The following is a 16,788-nucleotide window of genomic DNA, read 5'->3' on the forward strand; positions in this document are numbered from 1 at the left end:
GCAGTTCTCTGCTGATGTGCTGTTCTAATCGTTTTTGGATGATCTTCAGTAGAATCTTGCGTGCATGTGAAATCAATGACACTGTTCTGTAGTTTGAATTTATTTAGCAGGCTCAGGCCTAGACCTTTTATAAAGAAGCCCTAGTGGTGCCGTGGTAAAATAGCTGACCTCTACCTGAAAGATCTTTACCTTTTAGCTACTCCTCAGGGTAATGATATGACTCTGCTTCCACAGTTTTCACAATTTTGGAAATCCCTTGGGGCAGTTGGATGTGCCCTGTAGAGCTGCTGTGAGTGGAAATTGACTGGAGATGGCCGGTTTGGTTTAAGTGTGGTGATGTCCCTTATAAATGAGTCCTGTCACCCTTATCAGATGTGTTCTGCTTAGGACATGCCTGTGAGCAGTACCCGACAGTGCCATTTTAGAAACGTTTGAGATGCACTATTTTATATACTAAAGAGAGAGAAATTTAAATGATCTATGTTTTCTTTTACAGATCTGAAGAAGACTTTGGCTGTGTTACTGGATAACATTTTGCAGCGCATTGGCAAGTTGGAGTCGAAGGTGGACAATCTCGTAATCAATGGCACAGGAACAAACCTGACCAACACCACCACAGCTGTGCCCAGCCTGGGCGTGCTTGAGAAAATGAATGTGGCAGGTGAGATGGCAAGTCTGTGCCCTTTCGTGGAGTCAAACTGCACCTTGGAAAAATGGAAAGGAACCGACAATAGTTTGTTATTGTTGTTGTTATTTTTCATCGAGTCACCTGCAACTTACAGTGACCCTATGCAAAACAGCTCTGAAACCTCCCTGTCCTGAGCCAGTCTGACTCTGACCCACCTACCCCATAACCCCAATAACCCCAATTACTGTGTCAATTCAACACATCCAGGGTCTTCCTTATTAGTAAGATATAAATCTGGTAAGATTGGTATAACTATAAAGCTAAATTTAAATTTACTTTCAAATAACATGTTAAAATATTTTTATGGTCTCATCATGATGTGCAGTAGTTGTTGGTTTCTAGGATGCACTTATCCATAACAAGCTTCTGAAATGACTTTTGGTGAGATAATTCATAAAGTTTGGACAAAGGAAGTACAGAGATTATGCAGATCATATAACAGAGTTCCTTCATTCTTTCTACTTCTATTAAACAGTTTCAAACTTGGGTGATATTTAATGTTTCTCTGTTCTTCTTGTTTGTATAAAGAGGTGGAGTTTGTGGAGGTGGCTATATCTAACCTTTACCAACTCACAAAGAAGAACTGTCCCCATCAATAGCATCAACAACATAAAAGCAATTCCCTTGAGGTTAGACATATTCTCTTTTTTTATTTTATTAAATTTTATTAGTTTTAATGAACATTTACAGGGATTTTGGGTTTTCATTCCTTCATTGCTGCACCATTCTCTCTACCCTCCTCCCCAGTTTGTTCTTCTTCCCCACCATCCGAATGTCTGTTTTAATTGTCCAATTCCCACAGTGCTTGTCAAAGTCAGTTCTGATTAATCTCCTTTGTCAGTGTGTCCTTTGCCATTCCCTATCACTCCTCCCTGAGAGAGACTTCACCCTGATTCATAAGGAAAAGGGGATGGCGTATTGTCTTAGCTACTTCCTGCTGAAAAGGGATGCTGTGGGTTTCAGGGTGAAGATCTTCTCTCACTACTCTGAAGGGCCCCTTTGGCAGTAGGAAACACATAGACTATTATGGAGATTGATTTTGGAATTTAGATGCACTGTTATTAATTGTGCTTAGCCGTACATGTTCATATCCCTGAAGATGTATCATGGGGGGGTTGCAACCTAGAAGACACAAATTTAACTAACAAGTTATAAGTACATGAGTCAAAAATTATGGAAAAGTAAAAGAAAAGATTCTTTCATTGTTTTACAAACCCTCCCCCAGGTCCCCTCCACCGTGTAGCCCTGCTTCTGTACCTCTTTTTTCCTCATCTTAACACCTGTCTTACCGCTTTACTGGGTCCATAATCTGATACAGAAGCTCACAAGCCACACCAAACTATATTTGGGAAGTGAAAAGACCATAATTCAGGTTCATAGCAGAATACAGTCAGGACAACTTCCGAAATGTACTTCTAGGCATCTCAGCCTCGAGCCTCGCATCTTTAGGCCAGTGTTACAAAGTTCTCAGTCCTACCAGTTGTGGCTCTCTCCTCCACAATCCTCTGATAAACTTGAGCAAAAGCCTCTTAGCTCTGGTCTGGTCGTGTAAAAGTCACAAGATCCACTCTGTCTCATTTCAGGTCTCTGGTTTTCTGTTGTGGCTGGTATGGCTGTTGCGCCCATAGGCCCTAGTCTCTGGCACAGGAGTCCTTGGTCCTGAAGGAAGTATTACATTCATTTGCTTCTTCTTTGCTGGCAGTGAGGCTTCTCCTTTGCTGCTACTGGATCCACCTCAATTTAATGGCATGGCAAACCAATCCTCTTGTGAATCAACTCACGCACCCTGTTTATATATTCCTGCTCATCCACACTGCAAAGTCAAATTCAATGCCTGGGAATGCCATTTGAACACTAAGCCCTTAGTGCTACATTGTTAAAGAAGATGCACTTTTGCAGAAAATGCCTGTACTAGCTTCCATTGAATTGACTGCCACTCACAGCGACTCCAGAAGTATTAGAGCAGAATTGTGCTCCATAGCTTTTGGTTGACTTTTGATAAGTAGATCACCAGGGCTTTCTAACAAGATTCCTCTGAGTAGACTTGAACCTTCAGTCTTTGGATTAGCAACCAAATGAGCTAACCATTTGTACTAACCAGAGACTTCTATATGTATGTAGAGAAATATTAATTCTGGCAGTGCTGTTTAGGAAATAAAATTATCTCTGTTCAATCTTAGTTCAAATTCATAGTTACTCAAGGACAGCCTCATACTGTCCTATTTATGAGGAATTTTTGTATACTTTCTCTTTTTTATCTTTTTAAAAAAATTTCTACTAGTTTATTTATAAAATTCTAATAAATTGTTTTCAAGAACAAATTCTTTCCATTTCCCTCACCCCCCAATCCATCAAGTTGTACAACCCCATGATTAATCACCTCCTTCCCTTGCATATCCTTATATCTCTACTTCCAACCTCTCCTACCCCTCTTGAATCCTTATACTCATTCTACGATAATGGATTTATGCAATATTTATCCTTGTGGGACTGAGTTAGTTCACTCATCATAATGCTCTCACGTCCCTCCCAAGTTAGGTAATAATTTACAGAATCATTGCTCCTACATGCTGCATAGTATTCCATTGTGTGAATGTACCATGATTACTCTGTCCATTCATTTGTGGTTGGACATTTAGGCTGTTTGCGTGTTCTTGTGATGGTGAATAATGCTGTTACAAACATTGGTGTAAAAATCTACATTTGTGCCTCACTGGCAATAAGAGGGATGCAAATCAAAACCACAGTAAAGTACCATCTCACGCCAGTAACACTGGCAAAGTTTAACAGGGAAGCAAGTAATAAATGTTGGAGAGGATGTGGCAAGAAAGCAATAGTTGATGGGATTGTAAAATGATACAACTATTCTGGAAGGCCGTTTTGTACTTCCTCAAAAAGCTGTACATAGAAATTCCGTATGACGTAGCTATTCCACTACTTGGAATATAACCTGAGAAAATGAGAATTTAGGTACACTTTCTTTTTGAAACTGGAATCATAGACAAGAGGAGAAAAATGGGTGAAACACAAACATCAAAACATTTACAGCTCACATGGAACCCCAACTGCACTGTCTATGGACAGAAACATAGGTCTTTGTGGTTGAGTCAGGACTCACCATTAGAGTGGTTTTTGTTATATGCCATCGAGTTGCTTGTGACTCATAGCAACCCTGTGTACAACAGCTCTGAACCCTGCTCTATCTTGAACCAAACTCATGGTCTCTGAAACACCTACCCCCATTAACCCCAGTCACTGAGTCAGTCCATCTCATCCAGGCTCTTCATCTCCTGTGCTGTCCTTGCCCAAATTATGTCAGACAAAGCTTCAAAATCCTTGCCTCCAAGGAGCAGCCTCTCCAGGACAAATCTGTTTGGGCTCCTTAGCAGTCCACGGTATATTCAGTACACTTCTCCAGCACCACAACTCAAAGGCATCAATCCTCCTCTGTCATCCCTAGTCATTGTCCATCTGATGCATAGCGAGTAATTGCGAAGACCCTGGCCAGAATCAGGCATACTTTAGACTCTAGACTGACATCATTGTTCCTCTGTACTCTGGAGATGTCTCTAACAGCACACTTTCCCAATGCAGTTCATCTTTTGATTTCCTGGCTGCTGGTACTGAGAGTGTTGATTATGGAACCAGGCAAACTGAAGGTGTTAACACTCTTCACTGTCTGTCATAATGCTGCCAGTTGGCCCAGTGGTGAGAATTTAGGGAAACAGCTGTCATTTCCTGAGCAGGACATAGGACAAAGTGTTGAGTTTAGGTACTTCTGGGTAAATGGCATGACTGTGCTTAGTTCTAGTAGCTGATATCCAGATTCTAATGGATGAAGTAAGAAGTTGGGTTACTTTTGGAATTTCCAGAATCTAGGTTAGTACACTTTTTGTCTTGTTTGTCATTCCCTCTTTCTTACACAAATGCACAGATTTAGGTGGGAGAGGTTTTTTTTGTTTCCCACCTCCTGGTGTCAAAACATTTAATTGCTTCACATTAAACAAACTTCTTGTGTGTGTGTGTGTGTGTGTGTGTGTGTGTGTGTGTGTGATATCCTTTGCCCTTAAGCAAGTTGGAAATTACAAAATATATTTCAGATAATACAAAGTATCTAACCAAACAAAAGTATTAAAAATAACTTTTTAATTATAGCACAGATGCAGTGTCATCTAGGCCATAAATCCCGTTTTCCCTGCAGTTTCCAGCAGCTTCTGTAATTAGACAAGAACGCCTCCCACAGAGTTGAGTTGCTTATTAATAAATGGAACCCAGGCCTCTGCAGTTTTGCTCCACAACCCCTGTCCCCCAGTAGCAAATACAGTTGGAAAGGCTCCATCCAATTGTACAATGGTTCTGCATGATCCTGTTGCCCGAGGTGGGGTGTTGTGCCTTCAGCTTTGTCCCCACACAGTCCCTTTGTCCTGTAGTTTGCTGTTGTTGGTTACCATTGGTTTCTACTCATTGTGACCCTAAGTGTGCAGAATAGAACTGGTCTATAGCATTTTTAAAGATGGGCCCGCCAATTCAAAAGCACGTTGCCTGTCGTCTTTGGGTGTGTTCAAACCCACAGCATTTTAGTAGTATTGAGCATGTAACCATTTGCACAGCCCAACTGCTCAAGTGTCCAGGGAAGCATTCCTGAGGTCATTGTCATGTCCTTTGGCTTCCTCATGGTTTTCCCACCTGGACTCTAAGTCTCAGGGCAAAGGATCCTGGATGCACCTCAAGGATGGAATGGGAGGGAGCTGATGACCACTTCTTTGGAATGGGATCCTTGCCCAGCCCTGTGTTGAGCTGATTACTCAGTAAAACAAATAGGTCTTGAGCACATTTGCTAGGTCATTGGCCTGAGTGGAGCGCCATTAGATGTTCCATTGTTGTTGTTTTTAGCTGTCAGCTTGTTAATCCCCTGTTCATAATGATGTGTCAGGGTCGGATCTTTGTGACAGCTATGATGTTCACTGGCTCATTTCTTAAAGTAGATAAACAGACTTGTTTTTCTTATTCTTAATATGAAAGAATTACTAAAACTTGCTCAGCATCATCCTCACACCACTCAGGTCTCCACTGACCAGCAAGTCATTTTCTGTGCAAAGATGCATTTTCTGGGGAACGAACCAGGTCTCCTGCAATGGAAGATGGAAATTCTACCACTCGCTTAGACTGAAATGCCATTCAGACTCAATTCAGACTTACTGGCATGGCCTTGGAATCTACACTTAGCTGCCTTTCCATCGAGTTTCTGAGACTATAAACTGCACAAGAGGAGATTGTCCATCTTTTTCTCCCTCGGAGCTGCTGGTGGATTTGAACTGCCAGAAGGAGGGGCCATTGGATTACCAGAGCAACTTCCTACAGACTGTTCCACTAGTGCTCCCTAAAATGCCAAACTTGGTGCTGTCAAAGTTGGAACTGACTCCTAGCTGACCTTTAGAAGGTTTCCAAAGGCTGTAAATCACAAGGGAAGAGATTGGCTATCTTTCTCCTGTGGAACAGCTAGTGAATTTTAACTGCTTTCCTTTAGGTTGGCAGCCCAACTCCTTACCTCATAGGTTGCCAGAGCTCCCTAAAATACCTTTAGCTTTATTTTAATAATAAAAACCAGAATATTTTGTTTGGTGTTAAGGTTTCACTTTCTTTTTAGGAAATGAGATCACATTTAGTGTGTTAATGCCTTTAATAATTAATCTTATTCAGACTTTTTGGCACGCTCTCGTGTGTGTGTGTGTGTGTGTGTGTGTGTGTGTTAGAAAGAGAGAGAGAAGGGGAGAGAAAGAGAAGAGAGTCAGTCTTCTGTCTTCAAGACTTTTGCTAACTGAGCTGGGAGTGACTGTGGAGGACTTCTGGAGCAGGGTGGATTTGTGGACGGAAGAATTGCTACAGAGGGCCTCATGGAGGAGACTTTAGATGGATTGTGACCCAGAGAACACTGTGAAGGGAGAAGGGATATGACCATTTAGCAAGCATCTTCTGAATACCATGTACTGTATAGTATACATTGTTCTTGGCCTTCAGAGATGCAGAGCTCTACCTAGGCCTTCATTTAGTTTTCCGGAATCTCTGAAAAGTGATTTGACAGATTCTGTTGAATTCACGTCCTTGTCCAAGTTGATCATTGACGCTAAAATTCTCTGTTGCTCAGCTGAAGACCTTCTAGTGACATGTGGCAGTTGTTGTTTTTGTTGTTGATTGCTGTCCAGTCGGTCCCTACTCATAGTGACCCTATGAACAAAAGACCTGAAGCCTCTCTGCAACTATCATTGCTTATCAGAGTTCATAGAGTTTCCAAAGGCATATTGTTTAGGAAGTGGATGACACTCCTGCTTCCAAACCTGTCTTAAACTGGGAGCTCCACCAAACACTGTCCACCATGGGTAATTATTATGACATTTGACACCCCAATGGCACAAGGTTCAGCATCACAGCAACCCCAGGTTACCTCAGTACAGCATATTGACAGAAGAGTTCTGTACCACCTAGAAGAATGTTCCTTCAAAATAGAATAACAACTGAATTTTAAATACAGAGGCTCTCCCTGAAGTTTTGTTGACTCTAAACAAGAGACTTAAATAAAAAACAACCAATATAGTAGGGTGTTATGTGCCATCGAGTCACTCACTGACCGGTAGGGAACCTATGTACAGCAGCTCTGAACCCTTCCCTGTCCTGAGCCATTCTCACTAATTCTGACACACTAAACCCCATTGCCCCAGACACTGTATCAATCCATCTCATCCAGGGTCTTCCTCTCCTGTGGTGTCCCTCCACCCTTCCGAGCATGATGTCTTTCTCCAAGGACTGGTCTGTTCTGGCCACGTGTCCAAAGAATGTGAGACAGATCTTCAAAATCCTAGCCTCCCAGGAGAGACTTGGTTTCACCCTCTCCAAGACGGACCTATTTGTTTTCTTGGTGGACCATGTTATGTTCAAGACGCTTCTCTAGCACCACAACTCGAAGGCATCGATTCTTCTTGTGTCATCCTTAGTCATTGTCCAGCTCTATGAAGCATAACAAATAATTCTGTTCTTATTCTTTCTATGTGTAAATCATTGCAAGTGAACGTGTCTTGAAAAACACATTACTATTTTTTTAATGAATCCCAAGGAATAATTGACAGTTCCCTGGAGTGTCGATAAAGCTATCTCCTCATCATGATCTGTGTCAACCTTCTGGTTGACATGAACTTTGTTGTGGAAGTTTGCCCCTTCTCTAGAGGTTCAAGATTGGTTATTTATTTATTTTTTTCCCAAGTACAGTAATGAATCTTATAATTATTTTTTTAACTTTACTTATATTGGTTTACATTCAAAAATCATATACATCTTGTTTATTTACACTGTGTTTCATTTAAATACATGTGTTTTGTGCGTGCCTCCATTCACACTGTGTGATTGTGTATATCTTGTCATTTAACCAGCATATATTTTGAAGTGGTTTGCTGTGTTGTAGATTAGGCTCTGGAACTGAGAAACCCCTATTGCTGCAGAGCTGACTGACAAGCCCTGTGTTTCAGGGTGGAGCTGTGCTCCTGAGGCCTTCAGAGGCTGACCTTTTAGAAAAAGATTCCCAGGCCTTTCTTCTGAGGTGCCCCTGGGTGACCTCCAGCAGCTGAGTGCATTGACTGTTTGCAGGTCACAGGGATGCTTTCAGCGTGTGCTGCTATTGTTGCTAGGTGCCGCAGGCCTCTCATAGCAGTCCTATGTGCTACAGAACGCAAGCTGCCTGGTCCTGGGCCCTCCTCACACTGCTGTGCTTAGGCCCATTCCATCTCGTTCCGGGCCTTCCTCTTATTCATTGACCACTATCGAGCATGGGGTCCTTCTCCAGAGACAGGCCCCACCTGATGGCATGCTCCAGGTATGCAGGCTCCCCCTCCTCGCCTCCAAGAACCATTGAAGGGTGACAAAACCAAGAGCAGGAGCTGCAGCTTGTGCTTCTCCTTCCTCAGTGACTCTCGAGCAGCTTTTCTGCCCTTTGGTTTGTAACCATGCTGCTGGCTCATAGACCTTTTTTGACATTTTAGGCAGGAAAGACTCCACTGTGGGAGAGAGATCATTTTTATGATGAGAGAAGTTTCTCCCCTCCCTCCCTGCAGTAAAACATGTGGTAATTGCTCACAAACGTTTTCCCTGGTGTGTCTTTACTGCTTACCCTGGTGTCTTACTGCTTGCTGATGTTTCTGATTGCTTACTGGTATGTCTTACTGCTTGCTAATATATCTTCTGGTTGGCTATAAACTGCTTCTGAATTGGGTACCATTGGAGGTGAAGGAGTCCCTGAATTTATTTTAATGTTAGGGTCAGTCCTGCATGTGTGTAGGTTTCCTTTGTTTTGCTCTTTAGCTGTGTTCTCTGTGGCATTTTCTCCAAATGACTTTTCTTTCCAAATTCATCACCAGTGAGCTTTTTGATTATGTGGAAGTGAACATGTCCCTTGAGAAATTTAGGTGGAAATGAACTTTATTAAAATCAGGAATCAAATTGAGCTGCATTGTTGAGCTGTTTATTTTGTTAAAGAGGAAAGGGAATCAAAGAAATGAGAAAGCAGATTGGAAAAAAAAATCCTCACACTTGAACCAGTCACACAGTAAATGAATGTCTCCTGGTTGACTCCCCAAAGGGTGCCTGCACGCCTTTGTCAAAATTGTCTGCTTTCAGAACAGTGTTGTGGTTTGGGGAAAGGCTGATTTTTGCCCTTCTCTGGTTTTGTGATCTTAAGTAAGAAGAGGGAATAGGACCGAGTCTGGTCCTGTAATTTTTGTTATGCACCTAATATGAGGGAGAAGTTTGGGGAATAGCTATGTGATCGTGGAAAAGCATGTCTCCAGAGATCAGATAGGCAATCTGCTTTACCTTGTTTTTCCTGTGGTGTTGAGTTCAAGCCCTACCTGTGGAATTGTGGTGGTGTCATGTACTGCCCAGCTGGATCAACCCATAGCTCACCCTCCAGCAAGTTTCCAGGGGCAGTAAATTTCACTGGAGGAGATTGCCCATCTTTCTCTCACAGAGTATCTGGTGGAGTCACACCATGTGCCTTTGTGTTGGCAGCACAGTTCCATACCATTGGGGTGGAGAGAAAATCATAGATACTGCTCTCAGGAATTTACAGCTTTTGGCTTCACCACTACCAGGTGTTTTACCATATAGCTCTTGATTTCTGGTGATGGGCGTGTGCTTGGCAGGGGGACTTGCTAGCTCATGTCCCTCTCTCAGACTTCAGCGGACACCACTCAAGAAGCAGGGTCTTCTCATTGGTCATGGCCGAGCTTCCCAATGACGATGCCCTTGGTAACACCATAAAATGTGGTTGCAACACTTGACTATAATGTTTTAGAGGATGCTGTCTATTACTACTCGGGGAGAGATTTGTTGTCTATTTGTCTCTCTGTATGAATTTGCTGCTTATTTATACTGCCCGTGCCCAGTTATTGAGAGTCAGCATGAGCTGAACAACTGGCCAGCACTGGCCATTTGCTAAAAGCTGAAATGTAATGACAGTGACCCCTTTGTGCTAGGAGTGCTTACAATTACAAGGTCAGTTGGGAAAGGCAGTCACAAAATCGAAGGTGCACATACAGTTTAAGTGGCTATTTTCTGGTATTTAGTCTAAAATTGAGCATTAGGCAGCCCTGTGTTTCCCAAACATGAGTTGTAACAGCATATCTGGCATTTGGGACTCAAGTGCAGTATATTTACATGTGGATGCTATTCTTAAAAAAGACAACCATACTTATTATTCTCACCATCTGAAATTGCACATGAAGAATGTCCCCAGGTCCAGGATTTGCATTTGAAAATGCCAGTCCCCCCTCCTTCACCCTTCGTGCTGCTAATGGACCTTAAAATTAAGTTGCGCTCCTGTGGTTTCTTTGTGGGTGTATCTGCATTTTCAGTTGTGTGATGAGCACCTGACCTTTCCAGTCCCGGGCCAGCCATGGTCTCAGCGGCCTGGCTCCACTGGGCCCGATGTTGGCCAGTCAGGAGGACCCCAGATGCTGTCAGGGGAGAGGAGAGCAGACTGCAAGTGAGACAAGACTTAAGGGTCATTTCTTAAGTTGAGCAAGAAACAAAATATGCCCCTCCTGTTTACCTCTTGGCTTTCTGTTTCATTTTCAGCAAAATCAGAAGTAAATATTTAGATTGTTACTGTTTACTGTCAAGTCAGAACCAACCCATAGCTGACCCAGCGGGTTTTCAGAGGCAGTTTAATCTCGCAGGAGTAAATTTCCCATCTTTATTCTGTGGAGCTGCTGGCGGATTTGAACCTTGTGCCTTTGGGATGGCATTACAGCTCCATCCAAAATTGTGATTTTGATATTTTCATAGGAGAAAAAAAAAGAAATACATGTCACTGTTCATCTGTATTTTCTACTTTGCATGTATGATTGAGGTGTTTGGACTTTCTTGTTTGAGAAAGAAGGCAAGCACTACTCAGAAGAAGTTATGCTAAAATTGGGGATAGTATGTCTAGAGCCACAGCTCTCTACTGAAGGTAATTTTAGCCTCTTCCCCTGTCCCTGAATGCATTGGCGATATCTGGGGACCATTTTGATTGTCACAGCTGAGGTAGTGCTCTTGGGTAGGTGGCAGAGAAGCTGCTAAGAACCCTACAATGCATATGTCAATTGACAACTTCCCTGGCTAGAGTATTGACTTTGGGTGGCTGAGAAGCCCTGATCCTTAAGGAAGGTTTGGTCTCAGAACTAATTCCCGCTTGTTGTCAGTCTTAGAAGGTGCCGGGGCTTCGGGATGTCCTTCCTCACCAGCAGACACGGAAAGATCCTTTCCCTCTTCTCAGTTCTAGGTCGCCATTGACTCAGTGCTGATTGGTTTTATTTTTTTGTCTTCCCCCCATCAATTCTTTTTAAATTTATTTTAATAAAAGTTTACAGAGACTTTGGATTTCCATTCATTCATTGTTGCACTTTTCTCCCTGCCTATATTCCCCATCCCCAGGTCATTCTTTTCTTTGAAAAGTAAAAGAAAAATTATTTCATTGTTATACAATCCCCCCCACCCACCCAAGTTCACTCCACTATGTAGCCTTTGTTCTGGACTCCTGTCACAATAATAATACCCAATCATATATCCCTTTGAAACAGTTTTGTCCCTCATCTGTTTCAATGCAGTATACATTTTTAAACCTATCTTTCTCAGTCTCCCCCCAACCCCGATGTGAGTCTAATTTTACAGCAGTGGCACTATGCAGTAATTGTCCTTTTGTGACTGAGATATTTTATTCAGCATAACGTCCTCCAGGGTCACCCATTTTGAAAAATATTGCATAAATCCCTGTTTTTTCAATGCAGTGTAGTATTCCATTGTGTGACTATACCACAGCTTCTCTATCCTTTCGTTTATTGATGAACACTTGGGCTGTTTCCAACTCATTACTATTGTGAACAAAGCAGCAGTAAACATGAATGTGCATATATCCACTTGGGTGGCTGTTATGGTTTCTTTAGGTTATATTCCCAGTAGTGAAATTACTGGGTTTTAAGGTGCTGATCTTTCAAAAGTAGAGACTACTTTTTCTTCCAAGGCCCCTTGGGATAAATTTGAGCCTCTCTGTCTCAGTTAGCATCTGAACACGTTAACTATTTATACCATCCATGGGCTTCCGCTTCTTCCCAAGGCTGTTTCCGTGCCTCTCCCACCCCTTTCAGTCTGATGTGAGACCTCCAAGGACAGAGATTTTATGAACTCTCTGTAGATGGATTATATTAGGATCCTGACCTTACGAAACTCCTCTATTGGCCTTAAACCCGCCCCTTTTTGGCACTCTTTGTGTTACTCCTGCTTATAGAGAGGGCAGTTATTTTCCTTTATGAAAAAGCCTTTAATTCAAAATAATGATGGCAAAATAGAGTGTGAATTTAAACTGTGGAATATTTTATATTAAAAAAGATCTCCGTTTTATTATTTTTAGGCAGAGTTTATAATTATGAAGATATGAGAGAGTCAATGAAGTAAGTTAGGGAGTACAAGAGAGGTCCTTAAAGATCTCCTTTAGAGCATCAACTTTCCCACACAGCGTATTTATTTAACAAGGCAGGTGAACAAGGCAGGTGATGAGTCTGAGAAGAGAGGCAGGCTAGAACCCCATGACGGAGCCACGGGGCCTCAGTTCTGTCCTTGCATTTTTGTATGCTTTGTCTTCCTCCTGGAATGTCCTTTCAGACTCATTTGAAGGACTGTCTCTCCTAAGGAGTCATCCTGGGCAGCCCCACCCCGACTTTTTTTTTTGTGCCTTTGCTGTGTGTTCTCACCATCACTTTGTGTACTTGCAGACATGTTAACTCTTCTGCTCTCCAATCAGGCTTAAAGCTCCGCAAAGATAATGGACAGTATTTTATACTTGACTTTTAAATTGAGGACCTGGCTAGGCGCCTGCCAGAGAGTAGGTCTCCTTAAGTGTCTATCAGATCATGTATTGTCTTCCCTCTTTTGGTCACATGGTTTGCCACCCGCTGTGGATGGAGCTTTTATGAGGACAACTATTATTAGTACAAGGTATCTGTACCTGTCTTTTGCTTTTTTTAAAAAAAAATTTCTTTTTTTTTTACAGGGATTGTTTCTGTAGTTTGCTTTTGCCTCATTTTGATGGTATACACTTTTGAGATTTTTGAAGACACTAGAAGTTAATTGTTTCTTCATTACCAAAAAAAAGGGGACATTCTTTTCCTTTCCTGATACTTTTTGACAACTAAGATTCCATCATGAGATAAATTTACTTGGTTGTGTTTCTTTGGTGGCTAATTATAAAAATATAAATAGGATTAAAAGAACTTCTAGACACCTACACCATGTTAGCAGGGGCTCTGAATAAATCTTGCAGGGGAAAAAAAAAGAGGGCACCAGCAATTTTAGTAGTGCATTTGGACTAATTACTGGCCTTTCAAGAAATATAGGTTTTCTTGTTTGTTTTTAGTTTGAAAAAGTGAGAATACATATTCCCTCTGTGGAATGCTGTTCTTCACAGCTGCCTGGTTGGACAGCAGTTGGGAGATTAGTAGTGGAGTGTGTACAGGCTTTATTGTTGTTTGGGAAAGTTCCTCAGAACAGGGATCAGTGATAGGACACACTAAAATTAGATTTGTTTGTTTTAATCAGAAGGCAGCAGATCCCACTTGCTCTAATTTGGCTTAATGAATTATGTGTATACAGCCGTGAGATGAGTTTACATATGGTATTGATTCAATAGACATTTCACAGTGAACGTGCAACATATGCTTCCCCTCAGATATAGTCCATGCTGCTGTGCCATCCTACCTGTTTTCTGACACAGACTCCAGTAAATCTATTCTAGAGCCGGGGCTGAAGGATGAAGAGACATTTCAGCATGGCTTCTCTTCGGGTAGCGGTGGTGGATGCAGCTCTCCATGCTTCTGAGGAGGGTTTTTTTTAATTTGGGAGGGTTGTGGGGTTTTGAGGAATTTTCTTTTAAGCTGTGCTTCTGGCTTTGCATATCTACATTTAGATGGTCTGAGTAGATCCTTATATCCCAGAAGGTAAAGGCTAAGCTCATCTGTAGCAAAGGTAAGTCTGAAAAGTCATCTTCTTTGAGCTTTAAAATGAAGACAAGACCACATTGCAGGACAGATGGCCTGTTAGGTGTGTGCTGGAGTGGGGCTGAGCTGCCCCCCCAGTCGAGGCAGAATCTCCCTCCTTCACCCTTGGCTAGACCGAGGCTCCGAGTGCGACCACAGCCCCAGGTCCATCATGTGGAGCTGTGGGCACAGCTGCCACACAGCCCGCAGGGAAGCAGCAAGCATCCGATTGACAGAGGGTTTTAAGCTCTATTTGTGTTTGCCTTGTCAGAGTTGGACAGCTCCACCATTAGCTGGTTTTAAGCTGTCTTTATGTTTCATGTCGGTGAGCTTTCTGAGTCAACATTTACAATGGAGACGTGCTCTTACCTTCATGCAGCTAGAGACAGGCCTGGGAAATGGTGATTGTGCGAGAGCCGCAAATGAAGGTCCTGTGAAGGATTTGTGCTACAGCTGCCCTGTTGGGCAGTCAGTTGAGAAGCAGCAGGTTGTGATTCAATAGACACCCTGATATTTGACCCTGTGGGTTGACACCCAAACCTTGCCATCTCCTAGTGCCGTGGTTAAGTTCGGTTTACAAATTCAGCCTTGAATCATAATAAACAAGGCTGGTTTGCTCACCTATACGCTGCTGCCTTTGAGTTGATTCTGGCTCAGCAACTCCAGGTACGTCAGAGTTCAGCTGTGTTCTGTCGGCTTCTCAGCGGTGTATTTTTCTGTGGAGGCTACCAGACCTTTGTTTGTGGTAACTCTTGGTGGACTTGAACCTCTGACAACTGAGTGCACTAACCATGTACACCACCCACCTGTGACTCCTCATCTAGAACATGGAAGCGTGGTCTGCAGCATCCACCTTGAGCTGGTTTTAAGCTGTCCTTATGCTTCATGCCTGTGAGCTTTCCGAGTCAACATTCACAGTGGAGACTTTATTCTTGCCCTTGTGTGGTTTGAAATGGGTCCTGGAACCAGTAATTGTGGAAGAGCTGCTATATCCCAGCTCCCTTACTCACTCCAGGCATTTTACTTCCCATCACTGATCTTCAGCTTTATTTATAGTACAAGGGAGGTTGTGTAGCCACAGCGTGCTCACAGGCTCACTAGGATGTGGTGTGACAAGAGAAAGCCTGCATATGTGTGTACAGAGCTCCTGGGTCATTGGCTCGTTCTCCGGAACTACTGACAGCCCTCTGGGATTGACATTGTGTGACAAGGGCGGAGTCTCATGTGTGATATAGCAAATCCTGGTGTTTTAGAGCCAGCACCGAATGTCTGGATGCCAGGCCTATGTTGGGCCATGGAAACACAGCCCGTTAAGAAACTGGAGCTCCTGTTGTGAATGGAGGCTCCTTCTCTATGCAGGGGAGAAGGGCGACTGTTGACTACTAATACTTTCCTTGACCCTCCTTTTCTACTCTTTTCTCACTCTTTGGCTTCACCTGATCCCTAAGTCTGAGGAATGACCTTCAAAATCTGTTTCTATTAGTAGGAATGGGCAGAGAAGAGTTTCCTCTGTCATAGTGGAGGGCCTGTTGCTGTAGGACTGCCAGTCTGAGCAAACGCAGGCAGATCTGGAACTGGGCCCGACCCCTCACTGTGCCCTCTGTTCCAGGGGGAGGAGATTTCCTGTGCCATCATGCGCCTCTCAAGGGAAGACATTCATTAACCTGTCTAAACTTTATGCTAATAGGACTTTCTCAATAATTGTCTTCATTAAATTTGGCTAATAAGCAGCACAAGTTGCAGCAAGATTAGCAAGCATATAAAGTAAATATTTAAGACATTATTTCAGGGCACGTTTGGGGTTGGGACGTAGAGAAGATTCATAGAAGCTGGATCTGATAGTATCCGACATGGTATCTAAACCCAGCGGCCCGCTGGCTGGAGCTCTTCGCTTGGTGGTTTTCTGAATCCTGACAGGCAGGCAGGTGTCCTCCCCTGGGCAGTTGGTGACTTCAGTTCTCTTCTTCACCTTCGTGGCCTTTGTCAGACATTAGTAACATGGTGATGAAGATCAACAGCCTTGCCTGGATTTTGCACGAGGGCTCTGAGGATTAAGAGGTGGCTGCGGGCCCTGGGCTGTGCCCTGTGGGGTGAACAGGACAGGCCTTCCCTGTGGGCAGAGGGCCATTGGAAGGAGCCGAGTTGGCCAGGCATGCCCATGATGAGTGTGTGCCGTGACTTGGCCCTGGATGTGCTGAGACGGCCCAGCTGGTAATTTAGTTGTGGTTTTCATTTCTCCAGGTGTCAGTGACCCACAGCAGCCTTAATGCCTACCTTTGATTTTATGTGTCACTGGGTAGCATTTACTAAAGGAGCAAGGACATGTTTAAAAACAAGCTTCTATTTTTTTTGCTTTTTTTTTATTAAATTTTATTAGTTTTAATGAACATTTACAGAGATTTTGGGTTTTCATTCATTCATTGTTGCACTGTTTTCTCCACCCTCATTCCCAGTTTGTTCTTCTTCCCCGCCCTGTGTCTTTTTTAATTGTCCAATTGCCACAGTGCTTGTCAAAGCCAGTTCTGATTAATCTCCTTTGTCAGTGTG

At 43.0% G+C, this 16,788-nt stretch overlaps 1 protein-coding gene across 1 annotated transcript in view; it reads left to right on the plus strand.

The window, feature by feature from the left end:
• MGAT5 (mannosyl (alpha-1,6-)-glycoprotein beta-1,6-N-acetyl-glucosaminyltransferase) overlaps positions 1-16,788 on the plus strand; it is a 361,502-nt gene that overhangs the window by 30,090 nt on the left and 314,624 nt on the right. The window contains exon 2 of the mRNA XM_006894455.1: positions 497-661. Within this exon, the coding sequence (XP_006894517.1) occupies positions 497-661 (165 nt within the window). The remainder of the gene's footprint in view (positions 1-496; positions 662-16,788) is intronic.

The sequence above is a fragment of the Elephantulus edwardii genome, unplaced genomic scaffold (assembly GCF_000299155.1).
Source record: "Elephantulus edwardii isolate Elephantulus edwardi_28Jun2011 unplaced genomic scaffold, EleEdw1.0 scaffold00143, whole genome shotgun sequence".
Taxonomy (NCBI): domain Eukaryota; kingdom Metazoa; phylum Chordata; class Mammalia; order Macroscelidea; family Macroscelididae; genus Elephantulus; species Elephantulus edwardii.